Raw genomic sequence first — 24,626 nt, 5'->3', positions numbered from 1 at the left:
TAACCTTCAGTTGAAACCCGTCTCCCATCTGTAGCTGTAGGTCATTGCCTAGAGTTTGTGATGTTCCTGTAGCTTTGTAGCCTAATGAAATAAGGTGCAGGTGGGGTTGGTATGTCTGAGCTGTGAGCCCCCACAGCCTTCCCTCGGGGGGGTCTGATGCTGCCGGGTGCTGCGGGCTTGCAGTCAGTGGCAGTACTGGGCGAGCAGACACATTGGGGGATCATGAAGGACTCGTTATCCTTTCTGCAGCACCCTATGAGGCTTCTGACCGCGTCCTGGTGGCTGTGGCCCCTCAGAGCCCCAGGACGCCCGGTGGCTAGGTGGTGTGGTCAGTGCTTGGGCATTCGGTGTCACCAGGCTCTCCTTTCTTTGAACATCCTCCAGTGCTGCAAGCGTGGGGACGGCACAAAATGGAGCAGGGCAGGCATGGGGACGCCGTGCGGGCGCCCTCCACTAGATGGCAAGCTGAGACCAGCCCGCTCAGTGCACTTGTGCCCTGCCAGGGCAAGGGCAGCCCGTGTGGGTGGGGGGCTGCGGGTCTGGGGGTGCCCAGAACGGGCTGCCCTGCTCCTGCTGCCCCGGCTCTCGGGCAGGGCAGTTCCTGCTGCATGGGGCAGGGAAAACAAGTGCTTCCCAGGTCTGCCCCCAGAGCTTGGCATGGCCCCAAATGAAAAACTCGTCCCTCTCCCGTTGCTCTGTCCTTCCTCTGCTGCTCCCCTGAGAGAAGCAGATGATAGTTTTGGGGGCAGGCAGCGTTCGGTTGCACTGAGCGGGGCTGAGCTCAGACCTTCAAAACATGCACGGCCTGGCATTGCCCCCCCAGGCACCGAGGGTCCTTCCCCTCCAGCCTCCATCAGGCAGGCCTGCTCGGGTTGCCATGGTGACCATGGCTGCCATCTCCTGGCCCTGGGTGTCCTGGGGGGCCCAGGCCTGGGCTGCCCGAGGGCTGAGGCTGTGCCAGGGGGCCTGCGGTGGGGGGCCGGGCAGCCTGCCATGGCAGGGCCCGTGTCCTCCTCAGGGCCAGCCTGCGGTGGTGGTTGGTTTGGTTTGGTTTGGTGGCAGTAACAGCAGGGAAATAACCCGTAATGGGCAGTGAGGCTGCTGGGCAGCCACGTTCAGCCCCACTGGGAGCTCCCATGGCCCGGTGTGCCCATGGCACGGCGCTGGAAGAGGCGTCTGCAGCAGCCCTGCCCCTGGTCCCAGCCCTCGGCCTCGCTCCCTGTACGACAGCTGCTCGGCGGCACTGGGGCTGGTTCAGTGTTTCTGCTCTGGAAACGCAACGTGGTGTTTTTATAGCAAACCCCAGTGTAACAACAAAGCCGAGCCTCGCGTTCCTGCCCAATACACGGCACCCTCTCCCGCCTCCACCTCAGATATGGCTTCTGGGAATTCTTTCTGAAATTGTTTTTCATTTTCCTTGTCTAATTATGCAAAATGGTGAGAGATTAATTTCCCAGTGGAAATGATGTCTTTTGAACTCAATCCAGTGCTTTCAACCTCGGCATTCCTGTCATTTTGGCTCATTCAAAAAATAAATTAACTTGAAGGACTTCAGTTGCAACCCCCAAGACACCACGGAGGGACAGCTGGATACCTACCAACCGCACGAATTCCCAACCTTCTCGTATTCCATCATAACAAACTGGAAGCTGCAAATCTGCTCTATCACTTTAATTCATTTCATCTCCAACTCCTTGGAGGTCACTTGCCTCTTCTCTGTCGGTTTGTGTACCGTGCTCATTAGCTCTGTATCCGTTTCCAGCAATGTTTGAAAAACCGTCTGTGACTGAGGTGGGGGCCAGCGTTTCCACCTAGGGTGCAGTATCTACGACTGCTGCTGCATCTGACTCAGGAGGAGTTGGGGACCGATCACTCTGGTTGTTAATAAACATCAGTGGTGTTTTTCTCCGAGTGTGCTGGGCATAAATTCCACCTCAGTTTAGTAGTTAATGAAGGAAGTTAATTATTTAAAATTATAGAAAAATCTTCATCCAGAGTATCTTTGACTACAGGTGCGATGGTCTTCAGCTGTTTTCTCTTTGCATGGGAGAGCCTCTTTGTATGCGGGTGAGATGTTGGGAGTGAGCATCATGTTTACTCCTTTGATGCTCAAGGGTTTAGGCCATGTTTATCTTTTCAGCTTTTTTCCTTGCAGTCTTTCATGCTGGTCTGACAAAAATGTGTGTTTCTGCAGGCCTTCCAGAGAAGGCTGGTTATTAGCATATGTTTTATCTTGCAGCTTCTTCATGGCCTTCGTCCTCTCTGGGTTTGTTTGCTTATGGCAAATTCTTTCTGTTCCATTTTCCATGACCTGCTTCATTCCACTTGCTGATTCTCCACCTCTCTGCCTTTGCTGAATGGGACATCTTTCCCCGCTGCACTCTTTCAATCTATAAGTTTCTATTGCTTGCTTTTTTCTCTTTGCCTCTTACTGCCCCCCAACCCAGACAACCCAGTGAACTTTCCCTGAACCAAGGCTGCCTGGAAGCATCTGAAGTGCCTCTGGCAGCAGCATCTTTGTCTCGCTGGAGGTGGGCAACGTGTGGGCAGCTCCAGCGGGTGCCCGGGGGCCATGGTGGCGAGCCCCCTGCCTGCCAGCAGAACCTGGCTCAGCAAAGTGCCTGCTTGGCTTCTCTGCGTCCCACGACAAAGGATTTTGGCCAAGAAAAAGTCTGCTTGTTGTTTGTCCTTTGTCCTTTTTGGGGACAGGGTGGCAGAAAAGGATCCTAAGGAGTCAAGCGCAGTGATAATTTATCCTGTTCCATGTTAGTTTTTGTATCATGTGTACTTTGACCACAGCTCCCTTGTTCTCCCTCTCCTGTTTTGTAACCTGTTTTAAGCCTATGGGTAATAACTTTACATTAGGATTATAAGCTTTTATTTTGTTTCTAAAGCACTTAAGCCACTGAGGTCTTAAGGCTTGACTTCAGGCTTTTAGGTATGGTTCCAACAAATGCTGCTTCAGTGTTTGATAGCTTTCTGAGTCAGAATCGCTGCTGCTTCAAGATGTCAGATTTTTGTCCTTTCCTTAAAAAAGCTGATTGGGTCATAAAGAGGAAAAATACCGAGAGAAACATTCTAGATCATCTAAAGAAGATAAAAGACTTCTTTATAAAACAAAAACTGCTATCACACCCACTTCTGGAAAGTTTGTGACCTCTTCTGCTTCTAGCACTGTTGTTGGGAAGTCCAGGAGCAGAACAGCAGCTCCTGTTTCTGTTTGTCATCTCTGTGCGTGAATGCCTCATCGTTTCCTTAATGCACTCTTTGCTGTAGCCAGCTTCACCACAGCACTCCTTACTGTGATCTTACTGCACAAAATAGGCTACAAACATTTGGCTTTGCTTGGGGAGTGGGATGGCTGGTCCTTCGGCATGAGCTGGGTTTTGTTCTCCCGGTGGGAGCAGCTGATGATGTTGGTTTTGCTGGGGAAGCTTTGGCCACTGCTGATACCCACGGAGGGTGTGGGACAGGAGGGCTGGGATGTGAGCGAAGGTCTGCTCACGGGACCCTGCACAAACCTGTGTTTTGTGCGGGATACCCGCAGAGCCTGCTGCAGCACGATGTGTTTCTCTTTCATTTTGGTTCAGGCCAGGAGGTGAGCACGGTGGTGGGAGGTAATGAGAGTTTGCAGAGTCCCTGGGGAACGATGGCTGATTGATCTTGAATTGCTGCGTGCTGGCGACAAGCGGTGTGTGTGAGTGTGTATGTGTGAACAGGACAGATCAGCTGGCGTGTGTGAACTTGTTCCTGAGTCTGGGCCCGGACAGGGGAGAGAGCTTCAGAAATGGTTGCTGGGTGGTGGCATCGAGCGATTTCGTTACGCTGCTTTGATTGAACCCAGCTGCCCACCCTTAGGCTGCATCTGCCCAGTTGCTGGCAGCCTCTGCGGGGAGGCACAAAGTGCTCAGTGGGGATGAAATGCCAAAGAGAAAATCTCCTGCCTTTTCTCTCTCTGCTCATATCACCTCTGTTTAGGAGTGTTTGAGCAGAGGATTCAGGAATCATCTAGAAATTCAGAGAATAGCTCCGTGTTAGTAGAACAAACTTCTCTGCCAGTTTCAGTGGGCCATTAGAGTAGATTGTTTTTCTACACTAAATTAAAAATTAAAATAGGCGATGCGTTGTACAGTCAGGTGTAAAACTAATCACTTCCTTTACTGCCTGCTTTTAAAGATCCTTGCCCTCTTTAAATAGTGGTCTACTGTCATGCTACAGTCCCAGCATGGGCTGTGAGCTAGGCTTTGTCCTTCTAGCCGCAGCCTCAGATGAAAGCCTGCCCGTCAATACTGGGAACGGTTTGATCATCGTATTTCTGTACTCCGGGCCCCTCTCCCATGCTGTCCTGGCTTTGCTGTCCCAGGCAGACCCCGCAGCACTGTGATGGTCAGTTCTGAGGGATACTTGGCCCCACGGCCAGCCCAGCCTCCTGCCCCAGCGGCTGCACGAGCCCAGGGCTAGAAGTGGCCTCGCCACAAAGATGCTGCAGTCGTGGCACCAACCCCTGGCTGCTCGGAGCAACTGGGCAGCGAGGAGCCTCTTCCCCCAGGGCAGGAACGTGAGGCACATCTGTGTTAGTTACTTCAGAAACGAAGGTGCCAGTGTCATTTAAAATTAGGCTGGTTTGGTGTGCTCAGGCTCCTGGTTGATGGGTAGACGTTGGGAGGAGGAAGGGCGTGTGTGCTCGCGGGAGAGGGGGAGAGCGAGGCTGGCTGGGCTCCAGCACAGAGCTGGCGGAGGAGGATGTGCAAGTTGTTGCTCAAGCATCCTAGAAAAGTTAAGGGAAAGCTGTTGAACTAGCAGAAATTTTCACTTTTTATCAGTCACTGGAGCGATCTGGATTTAGCTGCTCCGCTGGACTTGCTTAAAGACGCTGCGAAGCTTTAAGCGCCTCAGTTATTCCAAAAATGTATTTTTCTAAACCGGCTGACCTTTAGTTACATTGTTCTAGAGGCTACTGTATGGCTAACGTGCTTTGTGCCTGTTGCTTCCACCTACCCTCTTTTTTTTTTTTTCTTTTTTGGTTTGATTTCCAAGCTATCTGCTGCTCGGTTTCCCTTTGACCTGCAGACTCGGAAGGCTGGCGGTGTGACCCAGGTAGTTTTTTCCTTGGCTGACCCAGGTAATTTTTTCCCGAGGTGACAAACACGGCGGGTTATATAACCGAGCTGAGCTAAGCAGTCCAGATGGCTGGCGGGCAGCCCGGTCGGCTTCGGCTTTGGAGGCTCTTGGGAATGCCTGCACTTGTAATAAAACGTGGGCTTGTTTTTAATTAGAACCATCGCTTAGTTCAGCGCCGAGACGCACAAGAGCAAGACCCGTGTAGAGGATTCAGGCCCCCAGATGCTTCGCTTTGATGGATGTTTTTTTGCTTTTAATCAAACTCGGGCATCGGTGTGAGCTCGGGGCTGAGATTTGTGCCGGGAAGAGGGAGGGGGAGGGAGAAGGGAAGCGCGCCGGGGCGGTAGCTCTGCCTGCAATGCCTGAGTTCAGCGTCGAACAGTAGGTTGGGAGGGAAGGAAGGAAGGAAGGAAGGAGCTGCCAGGGACCCTAGGCCACCCTCTTCCAAATGAACAGCCCTCGTTTGAATGACATAAACCAGCATTTCGCAGCAGGTTTCTACTGCCCTGCCAAGTCTTTCGCTTTGGAAGCAAGGCGTATTTTTTCCCTCCCTTCCCCCTGCAGGGAGGTTTGCAGTGATGTGGGCTGGGAGAGATCTTACTCCTATCTATATCGTTCTGGCTCAGAGAGCAAGGAAGGTTATTTCTAGCCACAACACAGTGTAGTCTAGCTCTGAAAATCCTGCCTGTAGTATGAAAACCTGGCTCTCGGACAAAAATAGAACAGGGTTGATAAGGCAGAGCCAGAAACAAGGGCTGATTTCATCAAGGTTGCCAGGTGTCCTGCTTTTAACAAGGAAATATGCTTTTTTGTACATGAGCCTTCCTGCTCTGTGCTCTGCTGGCATCCTGCTGCTGGGCCGTGTCCCAACACAGCTCCTCTGCAGCGTGCCAAGCTCGCTCGGGTGTCAGGTGCAGAGGATCCTGCCCGGCGTGGCATGGGCCTGTGCTAATCCTTCTTTTTTACTCTCTCTTCCTTCCTTTCCCATTACCTGCTGTTGCAGGAGTCGGGTATGAGGGATCTTCCCCTCCCTAGGTGTGCCCGAATTGTCTGGAGGCTCCGACCCAGCTGTGGGCAATCCCCAGCCCACTGTAGGAGATAGGATAGCAGACCATAGGCTGCCCATCTTCATGAAGGCTGGTTTTAGCAGTACGATGGAGAAGATGAGGTAGAAATGCAATACTGGGCACACGAGCATAAAAGGGAGCAATAACGTGCCTGGCCAGGAGAGACGGACAGCCCCACAGACCGGCCTTCCTCAGAAGCCCCTGAAACTGCTTGTGTTCGACAGCAGTTTGAGGATGTGAGTGGGTAACTCGTGCTGTTTGCAATCAGGGACAATGTGCCATCCTTATTGTACTAAAATTAGGCTGCTATTTTATCACTTTCTTTTTCTCTTGAGTTGCTGTGAAATAATGGAGTATTTGGCAACAGAAACGGTAAAAACAAAGTAATGCCTTATCTTCTAAGCTGAATATGTGCTAAACAATTCTCAGAGGTTTTACTCTCTTGAAATCATTTTGAGTTTCCCAAGATCTCCATGTAAACCCTCCTGTAACTTACAGTGTCTCCACTGTAGTTCGTCAGAGCAGGGTTTTGCGTGCTACCACAGCTTTAGGGAACGCTGGAGTTGGTCTTCTCTGCTCTTTTCCTGAGAGCTCCCGAGCACTGTGCATTGTCCCAGAGGCTTTTTTGTCCAGGCATTTTCATAAGCCTTTTGCTCAGTGGTTGCTGCTTCTCAGGCTTTCAGCTCTTTGTGAATAATTTGGAATAAATTCTCTGGGGCTGAGCTCGACGCCCTTCAGTTTCCCTGATGCTCTGAAGGGGATGCGGACCTTAGGGTCTGGCCTGTGGGGAAGTGATCTGGTGCTTCGTTAGCGTCCAAGTGAGAGGCTCAGGGGAAAGACTTCCCAGCAGATGATCGGAGCACCCTATTGCAGGGGCACTGAACAGGTGGATGAAGGGCAGGGGTCCCAGCACCACGTTCCCCCTGCGGGGCTGGGCAAGCCCTGGTGCTGAGGCTGCTTGGTGGCTTGGGGGACTGCAGGCACCACCCTGCGCCGCGCCAATGTCTGCACCATGTACTTTGACCCAGGTCTTGTCTGAGCAAATCCGAGCTGGACGCCAGCCTGCATGCTGTTTTTTCCAACTATTTCCCCAGATCATTTAATAAGAAGTTCCAAAAATGTCTGCGGTTCTCCTCTCCGTGTCTTCAAAACCTGTCCTTGGGTGGCTGGCAAGCCAGCTGGACTACCAATTCTGAGGGAACATAATGAATTCTATTTATACATTTTTGGCCTCTTCGTCTTCTGAACTCAAAGTTGAAAAACTCGTTCATGGTTGTTTTGAGGATTTCTGAATATGAATCACAAGGAAATTGCATAACATTGCAGCATTTCCTTCTATTGCTCATGGCTTTACAAACACTGCGCTCCTCCAGGGAGACCAAGGAAATCTGGCAGGATTGGCCAACTTTGACAGTCAGTTTTAGTCTAAATACAAAGTCTAGGTTGAAGAGTAGGTCTCAGTACCAGTAAAAAGAGTGCAAGGAGGCATCTTCCAGGCCAGGACATGGGCTAGGCAACTGAAATGATGGTTTCCTTCTCAAGTGGAGGTCCCTCTGTCTGTGACTACAGAGCAGGACAGCTGACGTTACTGTTGGTTAAGGATTTCTATAAATTTCGTCTACCTCTCGCCTCTGTGCCTCTGAGAAGCTAGACAGTTCTTTCATCTGGTTTTCGGCCATTTAGGCAGATCTTGCTCCAATATTTGAACCTGACAGATTTGCCGGCTGTGCCCGCGCACTGTGCAGCCTCCGAGTGTTACGGCTTCGGTTGGGGCAGTTTGGATCTTAAGTGGAAACCTGTTTTGTGTCTGGAATGGAGTTGTGTTATAGAAACAATGTGTGCAAACATGCAATTGCCGTATGAAAGCATAGTTAATTTATCACGGAGGATAATAGACATCATGGCCAAACCAGTGTGAAATCTGAAATGAGGAAATGAACATAAAATTACTCAACATCTCCTGTTCTTACTTCCCCTTCCAAACCCCATTTACTTCTTTTTTTCCCTTTCTTTGCCCACAAAAGTTTCACCCTAAACAACCTACAGGCAGGCAGTTGTTAGCTGTTGGCTCTTTGCATGCTCACATGTGCCTTTTTTGTAGGATCGGGTTGTAAAATCTGGAGAATTCGGTTCATAGAACCTAAAAGCCTCCGCTTTACTTACGGATCAGTCTCAGAATTTTTCAAAATTACATCGGAAAGGTGGCTTAAGGAGGCCTTGTTTAAGCCTCCAAATAGCCACGACTGCTGAAGTTAAGCAAGCAGTAGTTTCCACTAAGATAGAAACCAATTTTCTTCAGGATATTTGACCGTCTTCAGTATGAATTCAGAAGACTGAATTCAAGGCTTCCAGCAAATTCTGTATTAGGTTAATAAATATTTTTTCTGTTACCATCACCTCTGAAACTTCGTGGTAAAGATAGTTTGGCTCTGAAGATATGATCAAGTGGGAATAATTAGCGAGAGAATGACTTTTAAAGCGAGCGGAGCGCCGCAGGGTAGGGATTTGTCTCCAAGTTAGTCACTAGCCCCAGTTGGGTGAGTTTTATAACCGAATATTCCCACACGCGATACGCAGCGTGTCAGCCCTTCACCTCCAAGCAAATGCTTTTTGGTATAGCAAAAGGTTTTTTTATAAAATATAATGTTTGTTTTGGAAAAGGAAAGGACGTTACAGAGCTGAGGCTTGGTTACAGCTTCGATGTTGTAGGGTGGTGTCAGGGCATTCGCGCACTGGCAGTGGCAAAAGGGTTTGTCCTTATGGACCTAAAACCCTCAATGGGCAGTAAAGGCTTTGTCCTTAGTGAGATGGGTGGAGGACGGAGGTACCTCCTTGCTTTATGGCCGCACGGCTGACCTCTGCGTGAAATTTCCTTTATGCCGTGTGCACACTTGGCAGTTAATGGCACAAGCGTATTGCGTTTCCGTGTCTGTCCTCTCTCATTTTTAAAGAGCGGTGTCTGATGATTAACAACATCTCTATGGTTTCACATAACCAACTTGCAAGAACGGCTCTGCAGGCAGACACATCTTCTCCTGCGGCTGATGCGCTGCGTGCCCTAACTCGGAGCTGGACAGCGGACAATGAAGCCGTGCTGGGAAGTGTGTCAGGAGCCAGAGCAGGGGGCTGACACCCGTGTGGACCCAGAAAAATAGAAAATATTTGATGCCCCAAGCACTGGAGCTGGTGCATGCTCAGCAAGGGCAGGTGGCTGGGCTGGGCAGAGCAGGATGCTGAGAGCAGGGGCCCTGGGGACAGTGACCTGGTGCAGCCGGTGGACGAAGCTGTGGGGTCTGAAGCTGCAGGGCTCCGAGTGCCAGCAGGGTCCCCAGGGAGGGCCGGGTGCTCTGCGAGCCTCTGGTGAGCTGAAATTAGCTGAACTCTGCCCACTCCTACAGCAGGTCCTTGGGGGTGGCAGTGGAGCTGGGGGGAAGCGTTATTAGAGAAAGCTGACTTCGTGGCCAGGGCTGCGAGGCTGCGCTGCTGGCGGGGGAGCCTGCTGTGTATTTCCTTCCCTCTTTTCACTTATTTTTATTTTCTTGATACAAACGCAGTTCCTGGAGGAAAGCTCCCTTGCTGACTGGCTGTGTTTGCTGCTGAATCATCCCCCAGTTTCCAGATGTGGGGCGATGCACTTTCCTCCTGCAAACAAAATCTCCACTTCGTCCTCCACTGTGTAGCTGGGCCCCCTGGGAGTGGGAAAGGGAAGATGCTCCTTGGGAAACGTCTCAGGAGGGGGGGATCAAGCAGAGTGGGGTCGGTCTATGACTGTACCCGGGTTTTGAGCCGATCTGTAGGATTTGTGGCTGCAGGGGCGCTCCCTGGGTCATGGACCCTGCGAGTGCCTGCCGCCCCCCGGCTGGTGCATGGCACCGAGGGGTAAAAATAAACCTGTGGGAGATATCTGAACAGAAAGCTGTCTGTAACGCTGACGGAGTTTCCTCATTCGGCTCGCCGTGCTGACTGGCACGTGCAGCTGGAGCGGGAGCTGCTCCCACCCGCCCCGGCACCGCAGCGGTGGGGCTGCAGCCTCGGTGGGGCCGAGAAGCCGGGGAGCGCAGGAACCCTGTGGGGTTTTATTTAACTCCGAGGAGGGCATCTGGTTAAGTGGCTTCACAGCAGGAGCGTGGCACACAGCCTTTTGGGGCTGCTTTGGGGCTGAGGGGCCGTTGGGTTGGAGCTGCTGCTGGGGCACCCGCAGCGAGCCGAGCGGTGCCGCGCTCAGCGCCTGTCCGGGCACCACCGGCACCATTCCCGAGGGCAGGATCCTCTCCCTCGTCTCTGCTTCTGCCGGGGCTGTGGGGCACGTCCTGGCCAGGTCAGCCCCGCTGGGAGCTCCGGGGGCAGCTTGTGCATCCCCTGCCCTTGGCATTCGTTCGTGCCCGGGTGCGAAGGGCCGGGAGCTGCCCGACGGCAGGGGAGGGCGATGTGTGGTGGCTGCTGCTGCCGTGTTGCTATCAACATCGCCCGTGGAAACTTTCCTTCCCCACTTGCTATTTCTGGCCGCAGCATGTGATTAAATCAGTTCCCTGAGCTTCGGTCCCTGTGGAAGGGGGCTCCCAGCTTTGTTCCCTGGGAGAGGAAGGGTGTGCACGCCCGTGGCTTTGTTTAACGGCCCACACAGGCTTTTTTTCCTGTTCTGATGGATGCTGCCACACTCAGCTCCAGCTTGTGATGCTGACCGAGTGCCGTGTGTGTTTGTTTCAGCTCCAGGTTGATGAAGGATTTATTTTTTTTAATTTGTTTTAACATCTTCATCTACTGAGCTAGAGAAATGCAACCTTTTTGGATCCGAAGGCTGATCTCCTTACAGCTTTTCATTATGCTAGGTTTTAAAATTGTGCTTAAACTGATTAAAATAAACTGATTAAAACCTTCTGCTGTCATTTCCCCCTTTTTCTTGTAACCCACTGAAGCTCTGCTCTAACCTGAAGTAGCCAAGCTGTAATGGGGGCAGGGCAGGAGGAAGAGCACCGGTATCTGGAGGCAGGAGAGGCTTGGGCTGGAGTCACAGCATTGCCTGAGGGGGGCTCATCCTGCAGCATTTCTTGTCCTCCCTGAACTCATGTTTCTTCTCCTCTTACCCTTTGCCTCGTTTATTCACTGTAAGTGCATGTGAGTGGGGAGGGCTGCTCCTGGCCTGAGCAGCGCCTGCCAGATGTTGCTGCAGTGCTCCCGACACGAAGGGAAGGAGCTGCCTGCTTTGCTCCGAGGTTTATATCCTTTACGTGTTGCAAGGAAGCGAGGAATGCCCATCTCTGTTTTCTTTTAAAGCCCGTTTAGTGTCCGTTCCCACCTATTCTGTCCTATTTGTCCTATTTTTGAGAATTTGTTTTAGCTGGGGCAGCCTGCTGCTGACGCCTGTGCTGGCCCTGGGACCTGGCTGGTGGGGCCGGGGCAGCTGCTCCCAAAGCTGCCACCAGCAGGGGCCACGAGGTGGGTCAGCGGTGCCTTCCCAGCTGCAGCCAGGTCTTCATAAGGCTTTCTTCTTGTGTTTTCCAGGTCTACAACTCGAACAAGGACAACCAAAGCGAAGGCAGTAAGTACCCGTTGTAAGCAGGGCCCCCGAGAAGGGTCTGTGCCGTGCAGCTTGCAGCCCCGGCGGGGAGGCTGAGCTGCTGGTGGCGGTGACACCGGGATGGGGTGCAGGGTGATTGGGGACTGCAGGGTGGCCCCGGGACAGAGCCACCCAGCTGGGGACGGGCACACAGGGTGGCAGGGCCCCTGCTCAGGGAAATGGGGCTGGGAGGCTCCCTCGCTCCCCAGGTGCTGGCATCCCTTGGGGCCGGTTCCCTTCATGAGCAAACGGTGCAGGGGGCAGTTGGAGTGACCAGCTGGCCGTGCTGGGCCAGAACCTGGAGAACAAACTTGCTTTTTTCAAAGGGGAGCTGGAACATAAAGTAAGCACTACAGAGGTCCCACCGAGTCAGCGCTGTCACCAACAACCCTTGAAAAAACAGGCTGTGTTTATCGTAGTTCAGCCAGTCAAAGACTTGGGTTGAGAAGCGTGTGTTTCTCTCAGAGCAGTGGCAGCGAGTCCCAGCTCTCCTGCCCTTGGTTCCAAACCCGTAGCTGGGCCGTGTCCCCGACCTGCGGTGCTCGGAGCCGATCCTTCCCCTGTCCCCAAGCCATCGGTCACGCAGGAGCCCGGCCCGCGCTGATGGCCAGTAAATAGCCCATTTTGTGCTGCCTCAGACAGGGCATTTTCATCTTGAGTAGAAGCATTTTTCTCACAATAATAGGTATAATTTGCAGGTAATTTTCCTTGTGCCCATTTCCAGCCTGTGCATGAAGCAGTCCCTCCCTGGTTTCTGCTCCCTGCGATGTGGTTTCCCCCCTCCGCGCTGGTCCCCACCTTGTCCTCGTGGTGGAGGGGACCCGGGCGCTCCTCAGCCTGGGAGGGCGGCTCAGACCCTGCCCTGCCCGAACACGAAGCCTGCCTGGAACAGCTCAGAGTGTTCTCCGTTTTACAGGGGACCAAAATAAGTTTTTTCAGGGACAGAGAACGGGACTTACTCAGCTCTGTCCTGGTCTGGCCATTAATTGCCACCGCTCCGCGTGTTCCCTGTGCCCGGCCCCTGGCTGTGCCAGGACAGCGTGTGCTGGTTTGGCTCGGCAGCTTTTAAAACAACCATTTTGTAAACTGCTTTGAGGGGCGATGCAAAAGCAGGGAAAACATTTGGGTTGGGGGCGGGGAGGAAGGATCGCTGAAGCAATTACTGCTTCTGAAAGAAGTGCTTGTCAAACTGTGACCTTTCCATCTCGGTGCTGTCAGCCAGCAATCCTCGTGGGGCTGGTGACTTAGGCTGGAGTCATCCTGCAGGGTACTGGCGGCTCTTGGATAACTGGGAACAGCTCGAGTTGGATGCGTGCGTGGCTTTCCTAGGGTCATTGTTTTGTCTAATCCCGGTTTTCAGCTGCCAGGCTTGCAGCAGATCCCGTGTAGGGGCTCCTAAATGCCTGCTTAGGGTTTCCTTCGGCACAGGGCTGCCTGCTGCAGGCACAGAGGTTGTTTTCCTGGGTCGGTCTGGGACGGGTGCGTGTGCTGGAGGGGCATTGGCACCCCGCGGGGTGCTGAGCTGGTGGCACTGCCATCAGCAGGAGGGCCCCGTGCCCAGCCGGGTGGCCCTGCGGGGTGTCCTTGGGCTGCTTGTGTTTCAGTGTCTTTTCCATGTCGATTTTCATCTTAAAAATGAGAGCGATCCCGATCTTGTGCTGGGGAGACCCTGCCCACCAGGGTGTGCTGGGACCCCAAAATGAAGGCTGCTTACGTAGCCGTGCTCCTACGCGGTCTGGTGGCAATTATTTTCACATACGGCTCTCGCTGGGCTGCTGCTGGTATGTTCAGACATCTGACTCTGCTTTAGCACTCATTAAAACCATGTCTGTAGCGAGCTGCTTGCCTCACGAGCTACACTTCAGATTGATTCGGAGGCTGGCTTCGTGCCACGGAGCCCTTGATACAGGAGCTTCCTATAAGGACTTGAAATGAGTGTAATGATTGAATGGAGTCCGGATGCAATTCCTGACCCTGAAAACCTATATAACTCTGCTTCCTGCTCCTGCTTATGGCAGGCTGAAAGAGATTCAGAGCACTATCGCGAGGTCTGCTTTTTGGCCACTGTCTAATTTTACAGAGCTTTTGGATTTTACATCCTGCTGTGTGGCCAGATGGCCATCAGCCTGCCGGGTGATTTATCTTAATCTTCTTTGGGAGCTGGGAGGAAGCAGTGCAGAGTGCTGGGGGGAGCAGGTATCAGTGAACCGCTAGAGCTGGATGAATTTAGATGCACCGGTTCGCAAACCAGGAGGGCTTGCTCTGCTCTGCGGAAACAAATCCTCTAGGCTGTTTGTGCATATTGCATGGCGAAGCACCAAAGAACTCCTTTCCCTTCTGCTCCCCACCGTTTTCCCCTCGTTTCATACCCACTTGGTTGCCCATCTAGCTCAGGACCCCATCAAAAGCCCTGGCAGCACCCTGCGGTCCTCCCCGTGGCTTGGCTTGAGACCTGAGCTAAGGCTGAAAACTTTCCTCTCTGGTCTTCACTTTTATTTTCTCTCTCTCTCCGTGGCTCTGAACACCACAGTAGTCTTTGAAAGAATTCATGTCATCATCCTCATCACGGCACTCTGTTATATGGCACGGACGTGTGCTGGGGTGTGCAGAAGAGCCCGTGCTGACCTTGCACCGCCGTGACCGACGCGTACACAGCTGGAGCCAGCGAGGTTGCCTGAGGCTAAACAGAGCTGACTGTCTTCTTGCCCCCTTCCCGATGCTCTGATATGCCATATCAGCGTAAAGTAGAAGAATTAATGGATTAAATAGAAATAATCTTGTAGGCAAAAATAGAACAGGATGAGACCAGCTCAGTAGCACTGGAAATGTGATGCCACACGGAGGTCAGGTCAGTGCGTGTGCGTGCAGCTGTAGCACAGAGTGCAGCACCTTGCTGATGGACAAGGTTTCTGCTGGGCTGCACTGCAGTGCTGGTCCTGTGCGAGCAGCACGAGGTGTGCATCGCGGGCTGGAAGCTGGGTTTGGCATCCGTCCCCTGGGGAACGGGGGCCTGTAGGGACAGAAAAACCGCAGGAGGAAGGGCTGTAGGCTTGGCCCCCACAGCGTGTTTGGGTGCATGAGCAGAGGAAAATACTGCCTCTGCTGAGAAAAGCTGCCGTGAACCCACTGCCTGTAAGGACTGAGAGGCAGCTTTAAATATCTAGGCGGGGAATTAGGGCTGCCTGCCGTGAGGAGTGCAGATGGGCCGTGCTTCCCTGCGGCAGAGCTGGGAGTTTGCTCTTTGCTGCTGCCTTCCCTCTGTTGTTCCCCGGCCACAGCTGATGGCAGGAGGCAGCTCCCCGAGGGTTTAAATCTGGCTGAGTGTGGGCTGGGGGCTCCTGGCCCTGCTGCCCACACCTGCCTGCATCTGCCTGGCTCTGGCGGTGGTGCCGAGTGGCAGCTCGGGGCTGCCCCTCGTTCTGCTGCCGGGGTGAGCGGGGCGAGCGTGGGGATCGGCAGCGCAGCAGATACAGATCTGCCTTTGGTCTGTGCTGGTGTGGTACTGAATCATTGGGTAAATGAATGAGATAAAGAGAAGCTGCTTCTGTGAGAGGGGAAATCAAGCTTTTATGATGCTCATTAAAAGTTAAATTTAAGGATGAATAAAGGCACTTTGGATATTTAATCAGATATTATTTCTGGATATAACTACTGCAAATAAATCCCTGACCTTTCCTGATCCAGAGCTCAGCAACGAGTTGAAGAGCTTATTCATCTACTTGGGAGGATTATGCTCGGTCATTTCCATCCGGAGGGGCTGCTCCTGCTTCCCAGGGCTGCTATTACCGAGCACCACCGGGAGGTGCGGGCTGACCTCCTGCTCAGCCCCGGGCTCTGAGAGGGGCACGTGGCGAGGAGACCTGGTGCTTGTAAGGGTCTTGTGCTCAAATCCAAGCGTGCTGGGGACTGAGTGGAAACTGCTGGGATGGCTGGCACTTGAAGTGTGTGGTAGAGAGCCTGAAATGGCGAGCTGTGTTGGCTGGACAGCACCGCGCAGGGACAGCAAAAGACCAGGGTTAGGGGCAGGACGGAGCCCGCGCTAGCGAGCCCTGCTGAGCTCTGCCCGCACAGTTTCCACCCCACAGTTGCTGGCTCCTCACACACCCCCACGGCTGTGGATTTTGGTGATCTGAGGTGCTGCAGTGGTGTCTCGCTGTTCGGTGGTGCGTTAAGTTGTGCTGTTCCTGCAGCGCAGCGGGGAGCTGTGCTGGGGAGCCTCCAGGAGCACCCCGGAGCTCCGGGATGTTTGCACGTCCCGCGGCACGGGCAGCCTCCGGCATGAGCGCTTATGTTGGCTCGGCGCTCCGGTGTGCTTGCCCAGAAAAATACAATAGAGCTGTTTCACTGTCTCAGGTTTTTGTGCCATTCATCAGGCCAGTAACGATACCGGCAGAGAACCTGAAAGCAGTGATTAGGAAGGGGTGGCACCATGCAAGCCAGCGGCAGCCAGCGAGCTGGCAGCTCCTTGTGAACCAGCACTGAATCCGTGCTCCAGTCGATGGTGTGAGCGGGGAGACCGGCAGGAATAAAATCGCTTGTGCCCTGCCGTGAGGACACTGCCAGCCCCGGGCTCTCCTCTGGGCTCCAGGCTGTGCTGTCGCGTCTCTTCCAGCACGACGTCCCCTCGTGCCCAGCTCACGGGGAGTGGGAGCCCTGCTGGGATCCCCAACCCTCCGAGGGGCTTCTGCCCTGCACAGGGTTGCCCAGACCATTGTCTAGGGGGAAGTAATTTTTCGTGACAAATTGCTGCCTGTGGGCGGTGTTTTCCACGCAGCACTGGAGAGCTGACTAGGGTAAATCTCCTTCCAGCAGGTATTTGTATCCGTGTATTAGTAACCCCTTAAAATTGAATGGGAAGACCTGCAATAGCATGAGTTAATTGGGTTTTACATCGCATTAACACGGATCTTTTAGATCTGACTCTCAGGCAGAGTGAGCTGCCTTCCATACATCCTAATTTGTCCTAAATAAATGTTTCACTTGTGCTAATGAAAGAAGCGCAGGGACCGGCCGGCCCAGGACTCTTCTCTGCTCCCCTGGGACAGGTCCCCTCCTGCTGGGCACAGAGGAGCAAAATCTGGTTTTGGACAGAGCAAAATCTGTTCCCATTGCCCAGCACCTATTGCTCTTCCCCATGCCATCCGTTCCTTCTGTTTTTACCATTCCTTTGCCGTTCTTTTGACTTCTGCACTCAATTTACCTCTGCAGAAAGCTATTGCTGCTCGCATCTACCTCCTCCTCTCTTTCACCTTTCTTCCCCAGTTCTTTTGAGCTCTCTCTTCCTTTTACTGGCACTTTTCTGTGCTCTAGCCTGTCATACGGTTTGTCCTTGAGAAAACTCTCATCTGCACAAAAACGCCTCAGAAGCTGCAGCAAGAAATCCAGCCCCCGCGGTGCCCCTGCCCTGCTCCAGGCAGCGTGGGAGGGAGCTCCAAACCCCAACCCCAACCCCAACCCCAACCCGCAGGCTGTCCCGGTGTGCCGTGGTGGAGCTGGCCTCGAGATGCAGCCACCTCTGCGGCAGGTCGGCGGTTCGGTTAGCGGGGTGGACAGTTCAGAGGATTTGTAGGAATTACGTGGCTCTGAGCTGAAGCCGGCTGATTTGTGTGCTGCTTTCAAGGATTTGTCATGTCAAAAATATGATTCCGCTTTTTTTTTTTTTCCCAAGCAACCTGGTGTTTCCAGACAAAGGTCTCCTCAGGATAGCTCACCTTGGTCCTAAATTAATATTTTGACCAGCTGTAGACATAAATCTCCAGCCTAGCTGGGGCAGTGCTGCTCGGCAGGCTGCGGGAGGTGCGGGGTCAGAACAGGAGGCTGCTGAGGGGTGAGCGCCGTGCACTTGCTGCATTTACACCTGGTGCAACTGCTGTCCCCGTGCCTCTCCTCCCCGATCCCCCTTTCCTTCCTCCCCCTGTTGGCGTGGAGATGTGGCAGTGATGGCTGTGAGGCTGTCCCTCGGCCAGGAGTTGATCACTTCTCTCTTCTCTTCCCTTCCAGCCGCCCAGTTGGACAATATCGGCTTCAGCATCATCAAGAAATGCATACACGCTGTTGAAACAAGAGGTAGAGCCGCTCACCAGATGGTCTTGTTTGGGGGAAGGCCTTGCAGCTGCTCGTAGCACAGCGACTGCTTACCTGCTCTTTTCATGACCAGCAATGATTCATTAACCCCCCGGATCCCACACCTGATAATGGCTCAATAGCCCCCCAGGAGCAGTTAACAAGCAGCAGGGATGGGGCTGAGTCGGGGAGCTCTGCACCGCAGTGGGGTGGAGGGAGGGGAGGGAGCTGCAGGCATCCCCAGAGCGTGCCCTCGTGAGCTGCCAGCACAAAGCCTGTCCTCTCCTGTGGGGCAGCAGGCGTGTGTTTCAGCCCTTCCCCTCACAAAGGCTGGGTGCCCGAGCCCCTCAGGGTGCAGCCTGGGTTTTGCTCTCCATCGTTTCTGAGAGCCGCTGCCTGTGCGTGCACAAATAGGTAAGAAGGAGGCATCGCAGGAACCTGTCGGCTCAGGAGGGTCCCGAAGTGGCAGCAGTTCTGTCAGCATTCCTGCAGTGGGGGCTGCATGCTTCTGTAACTGTCTGCAACTTTCTGTAACATTCAGGCCAAGTTTTAGAAGCCGTGTGAGAGCAAATAAATTAAAAAACAACCCCAGTCCACAAAAGGAAACAAAGGGGGAGATGAGTCCAAACAAAGCGAACACAGTTATGAAGGAAAATTCAGAGAGCTTCAGCCTGTGAGGTTAGGCAACCCCGTCTGAGGTGCTTCGGGGAAAGAGGGCATCCATCACCGAGTCCTTTGGATGCTGTAGCAAGTAGTTTGGCTCAAGGTCTTTTTCCAGGCCACGTGTGAAGAACATGTAAATGTCTTAAACCTCAACCTGAAGAACTTGGCACAGTAATTTTTTCCCAAACTGCCTCGCTGTTACATGTTGAGTGCAGATCCTTCGTGGTGCAACCGTGCTCCCTCACTGTTATGGGGTGGTGGCAAGGTGGCCTCGGGTCTTTGATTCCTGAGCTAAGTGGGGCATTACTTTTAACCAGTACATGAAAGTCCTAACATCAAAACCCATTTTTTCCCTCTTCTGTAATTTTGTATGTAGTTGATGAGAGGGTTTAATTATTGTTGCTCTTAGGGAAGCTGAAGAAATGAAAGAAATGTTAGTAGCTCTTTTGACATTCTCCTAATAAACTCTTTATTTCTTCCAGGGATCAATGAGCAAGGGCTCTACCGAATCGTCGGAGTAAACTCTAGAGTTCAAAAGCTGTTGAGCATATTAATGGGTAAGTGTCTCGTGTTTTGTTCAAGGCGAGTAGCCTGCTGCTTTGAAGTTTTGCAAACCAAGAACGGAGGCTGTTGGCTGGGTACCTAATCGTGGTGACTGTGCTCTTAGGACCACATGCTGTTAGAGGCCGGGAGGTCCCAGGGCACCACTGGCAGGTTACAAAGGTAGGACTCACGCAGGACATCGCTCTGAAAGGTCTGGTGCAGTCACTGGTGTCCCGCTCACATGCACTACGAATTTTGGCAGCCTCCCCTAATGCAACTAAAATCTTCAAAGAAATAACTGAAAGCTTTGGTTTTTGATCTCATACCTGCCACATTGTTCCCAGAATATTTTAAAATTGTTTTCTCTTCTGTTTTGCATGCTGCCTGTGGCTCTTCTGACTTTCCCCTTGGACCTTCCCGTGCCTGTTCTAACACGGTCTTGCACAGGCATTTCAAGCATGCGATCCCCTCGTGCCTGAGGCATTGGGTCCTGCGGGTCTGGGTGCTGGGGAGGAGGGAAGGTGTCAGGTCACACCGTGGCAGAGCTTCGTGTTGGCATGGCCCTGGTGTGCAGCCGTTCTCAGAAACCTCTCCCTGCCCCTGAGCTGCTCCGATGGCACGAGAGAGGCCGCAGGGCCTTTGAGCTCTGACCCAGCATCCCCCCAGGCCTCTGCTGAGCACAAAATGTGTAGGAGCGAACAGGTCTTGTGGCTGTCAGCAAGCTGTCGGTCATCCCTGGTGCAGGGTAGGTCTGGGGCTGCTTTGGCTGACGGTTCCTGGCGTGTCCTTGTCGTGGTGCCTGGTTTCCATCACCCCGGGACCCTGCAGAGCTCTTCGTTGGGTTGTGCTTGTGGGTCTGCAGTGCAGAATTTGTAGCCTGACTCCCAGCCCAGCGTCTGCGTTGACTGTAGCCTAGTGGGTGCACTTCAAAAGAAATGCGAGTCGTTCCCTCTCCTGGCTCTGTTTTTTCGCCACCTTTCCAGGCCTCGGCCTGTGCAGGAGAACCACCCCTGCTCCTTAGGCCCTTGTGTGCGAGCAGTGCTGGTGCTGAAGTTATGGCTCTGTGTGACCGAGCCAGTGGTTTCGTCCTCAGCACTAACAGGGGGCATTCGCATCCCCCAGCTGCAGCCCTGGGGGAATTTGTGCATTTAGGCACGGATGAGGCACATCTGAGCAAACACACACTCGAGCTGGAGCAGCAGCAGCTGCGCTTCTCCAGTCCTGCCTCCTGCTTCGTAGGCTTGGCAGAACCGTGTATGAAATAGGTGCAGTAACGAGGAAATAAACGCCTGATAATTTGTTAACAGCCTTATGAATGCATTTGGTGCTTGCTGGGACAAATGAGTGACATTTGTGGTCTTCTTCCTCTTTTCGTTTGCTTAGTGTCGTTCCTTTGCAAAGTAACTTCTGTTTCCTCGCTTTCACAAAATGCCAGTGCTCCTCTCTCTGTGTTGTTCTCCTCGCAAAAAGTTTTAATCCGTTGTGTTTCACTTTCAGTATCTTTCCTTCTCGTCTTCCAACTCCTGTTTCTTTTCCCATCATTAAAGTGTTCGCTGAGCAAAGCCCCTGGTGGCTGTAGCAGTTGTCAGCACTAACCTATCCAAAATTGATAATCCAGCGAGACCATTAGGAAACAGAAGGGTAAGGCTCTAAATCACAGTCCCTGGCTCCTGCCTGACGCACGGGGACATGTCTGCATCAGTTACGCTCTGGCATTTGGAAAGTTAGCTGCAGTCACAAGAGCTAGCGACTGCCTCTTTTTCTTCTATTAGTAGAAGTTTGGCGTAGGCTCTGGAGCATGTGAATATGTCCTGCTAGCCACGCCAGTACAGCAGATAAGCCACGGCACACACATTTGGCACTATTGCGTTAGAGCATCACTTAAAGAGCATTGCTGCCCACTGATAAAAATAGGCTGGGGGCCGGGTGCCCGTAATGTGGGCAGGTCTGACCTGCCAGGTCCTCTGCTCGTGGCTCTCACGCCGGTGTGCAACCTCTCCAGGGCCAGCAGAGCACCTCGACCTGTTTTCTTCTCACACGGGCATAATTCACCCCATGGGTCGCAGCCTTGCGGCTGTGTGGGTTCTGCTTGGAGGCTGTGGGCTGTGACAGATGGCAAAACTTGCTTGGTTTAAGAGCTCTCCGGAGCTGGGAGGGATTCAGAATTTTGGACCCCGTCCAGCATCCATTATCTGCTCAGCGACTGAAGCCACTCAGCTGTCGACCTCGTGTCTCATAAGGCGGTGATATATAGGCAGTGGTTTCTCTTTGTCCCGGCGTGTCTTCGTTAGCTGGCGGTGCTGGAGGGCTGACGAGAGGTGGGTGCGTGCCCGGTGGGTGTCCGAAGTGCCATCCTTTTTGGGGATGTCCCCTGCTATCAGTCCCTGGGACTCTGCAAACCCAGGTCTCCCTGTCTTTCTCCGAATCACCGGCAATTAAATCACCTTCACACAGTGGCAGCCCTCAGGTGGTCTGTAAAGCAAGTGTCACACTGAGGCGCATCGGCTGTCATCCCCCTTTTGTTCTCTCCTGTCCCTCGAGGAGTTGAAGGCCGCGGCACCGCTCTGCGTAAACGCTCGTGTTTGCCTCAAGCCCACGTGAACTGCGAAGCCAAATTTTGCTTGCAACTTCGGGTTTCCCTTATATTTAGAAATGAATGTGGGCAGCGTTAGCGATTCACATACAGTTTAAATGGCAAAAGGATCAGGTTTCAGCGAGCAGCGGCTGATGTAAGCGACACTGCCCTTGGCACGAGGCGTTTTGCAGGAGGTCAGCACGGCGCTGGGCTGAGCCGTGGCGCAGAGGCGCTGCGGGGTGAGCTGCAGCACGGCTCGGGGGCTTGGGCAAAGCTCTTGGTCCTCGCTGAGACCCGGGGGAATCGGGGAGGTGTGCGTCCCACCGGGAGCTGCGAGACGCAGGGCAGCTGTGGCAGGGTGAGCTGCCTTTCTCCAACCTTCACCGTCACCATCTGCTGTCAAACTGAGGACAAAACCCAGCAAATAAATAAAGTTTGTCAGTTGGAGCTCCCGTGGACGGGTTTATGGCTGAAGTGTGGGCGCACGGGACAGCAGCTCCCAGCACGCAGAGCTGCTGCTGTGACTCGGCGCTAGGATAAGCGGAGCGTGACGGCGTCTGGCCTGGCCTCCTCGCTGCTCCCAGTGTGCAGCAGCACGGGGTGGTGAGTGAGGCTTCTGACAGGTCGTAGCTGCTGGGATCAAGGGGGTCCTACGGCTGTTTTGGAAACCTCTCCAGCCATCCAAGTGTGGGTGAGAATTACGGCTGGGTGATGAGGTTGTGCTCCAGGCAGTTCCTCTTGCCATGGAGAAATTGGTGAGGAATTGAAACCAGCTGTCCTAAGGCAGCAGCTTTCTCCATCCCCTGGAAACAGATGAAGAAATTCCTTAAAAACGGGCTCCAGGCAGGGACAGGGCTCAATGGGGTGCGTTTGGAGCTGGGGCCATTGAGGGTGGCTTCAGTGGCGGGTGGCCCTTCCAGCCAGACTCTGCTGGAATAAAGGCTTAGGGAAGTTAATTTTTCACTTTCTTTAGCTTTATTCTTTTCTGTATCTGCTAAGAGACATCAGATTAGTAATTTACAGCAATAAGCAACTCCAGGGTTAAAACTGAATTTGGCCTGTTGGGTGTTTTATGGGCACTATTTCACATTTATACCAGCTCATGTGGAAATCTCCTTTTGTAGAGCCAGCAGTTAGCTTCTGGTGCTGGCCGCATCCATCTCTAGCTTGGGAGACAGATGCTGCATGTGTAACCCACGGAGCTAACTGTTGCTGACTCATAAACCTGAGGGTGAGGGAGGACTGATTATCAGCCCTGAGCCTTTGCACGAGACCAACCACAGAATTTCACCTACTGTTTCGTGAATCATGTTTGGAAACTCCTGGATGAGTTTTTCAAAAGACATCCTGTGTTGAGTTGTTTGCTCAACTTCAGCGAAGACCTTGCTATTAGAAAGTTGTGGTTTTTTGGTTTTATTTTTTATTTTGTTTCCCGATACCAGGCTTATCTTTAATCTGTTAAAATTGCTTCCTTAAAAAGGTAGTACAATGGGAAGTTGCCTTGGCATTGACGAGGAAGGATAGTATTCATTTGTGTGATTAATGTGAGACACGTGACCTTAGTGTGAATATACATTTCTTAAATGTTTACTTTTCAAGTGCTCCTCTTGATGCTTTTTTTAATTAAAATAAACCCTTTGCCCTGAGGGAAATCCTAACTCTTATTCAGTGCATTCTTTTAATTAGTTTTAAAATTACACTATGTTTACCTATTGCTTTAAAATTCAAAAGCACATTATACGTGTCTGTGAAGAGCAAAATACCCACTGAGCTGAAGCCACGGGACCAGATGGTGCTGGCGGCTGTATCCAGCATCAGCGCTTGGCCTCGGTAGCAGTATCTGTAGTGCCTCCCTGCCTCCTGCTCAGTCTCTGATGGGAGGTTTTGTGGTTTCATATCACGGAAAGGGCCTGCTCTTTGTTTCTCCTGAGGTCTGGAGAGGTTTCCCAGTGCTCTTGGTGGGTGTAGGCTCCTGCCGTGCGTGTTTCTGGGTCCTGCTCGCCTGGAGCTGCGTGCTTGCAGCCAAGACCTCCAGGGCTGCGAGGTGCAGGGCTGTGTTAGCAAAGAGAATTCATGAGGCAGCATCAAAGCAGGGCGGAAACAAGGCGTTTATGCCTGTGGATGTGATGTGTTCGTGTCCTGCTCCTGCCTCCTTCAGGTTTTCAGTCTCGATACCCTGAGCCTTCACGTGTGTGCGAGATCCCCGTGGCCGGGCCTGTTGGTGCAGACGTCGTGGTGATTTCTGAGCTGACTGTGTCCAGTCATCAGCAAAGACTCCAGACCAGTGTCACCCCTCGCTGTGGTGCTTCCCACTGGTCGCCGAGCAGCCACCCGAGCGTGGCTGCTGGGGCTACCACAGCCCGTGGAGCTTGGGCCCGGCCGTGGGTGGAGGTGCCGGAGAAGGGAGCGGTCGCTGCTCTCCTACAGGCTCGCTCATTGTCAGAGCACTACGGTGTTTTCTCAGAAATCAGTAAAAATAGTGCCTTATTGATCTCGCTCTGGAACTTTGTGCAAACAAGTCTGGCTTCCTGATCTGGTTTGGTGGTTTGCAAAAAACAGGGAGAAGCAGAAAAGCGCAGATTCCTGCGAGCAGACTTTCCACAGCGGTTGGTTCAGGTCGGCGTTTGGAAAGAACACGCTGTTAGGCCAGAGCCTCGTATTTACACCGTGCGGAGCAGCTGCACGTTTTTTTGATTTCTTTAAAGGAATTTTAAAAAGGGGAGATAGGAGGGGAAAAATGCAGAAAGGAAGGAAAGGCCCCGGAGGAGATGGAGAAAAGAATGCTGCAGTATTCGACAATAAAAATAGAGACGCTCCGGAGGCTCCCTCCGAGCAGAGGGAGGCCCAGAACAGCCTCGTGCTGCCAAGAGCAGCCGTCACTCTGGAAGCACGGACACGCTCCTCTGCAGAGGCTGGGGCAGCCCATCCTGCAGCCTGCCGGGGGCTGCTGGCACTGCTCCCAGCCCCACTGGGGCACTGGTGGCGTTACGGGTCCGCCGTGCCCTGCAGGGCTGGGTAAAGGTGCGAGGGTGTGCAC

The 24,626-nt window shown here is 53.0% G+C and overlaps 1 protein-coding gene across 5 annotated transcripts in view; it reads left to right on the top strand.

Annotated features, from left to right (window-relative positions):
- The window catches only part of ARHGAP26 (Rho GTPase activating protein 26), a 119,806-nt gene that overhangs the window by 35,476 nt on the left and 59,704 nt on the right, over positions 1-24,626 (top strand). For all 5 annotated transcript variants that reach the window (XR_014697950.1, XM_084535796.1, XM_084535797.1 and 2 more), the window contains exons 12-14: positions 11,691-11,727; positions 17,746-17,811; positions 18,954-19,028. Coding sequence is in view for 4 of the 5 variants with exons in the window: in XM_084535796.1 (XP_084391922.1) it covers positions 11,691-11,727; positions 17,746-17,811; positions 18,954-19,028 (178 nt within the window). In the remaining variant the exon portion in view is untranslated. The remainder of the gene's footprint in view (positions 1-11,690; positions 11,728-17,745; positions 17,812-18,953; positions 19,029-24,626) is intronic.

This window comes from Aythya ferina (assembly GCF_964211825.1).
Source record: "Aythya ferina genome assembly, chromosome: 14".
Taxonomy (NCBI): domain Eukaryota; kingdom Metazoa; phylum Chordata; class Aves; order Anseriformes; family Anatidae; genus Aythya; species Aythya ferina.
Note: the sequence above shows the minus strand (reverse complement) of the source record. Positions and strands in the feature narration are given on the sequence as shown.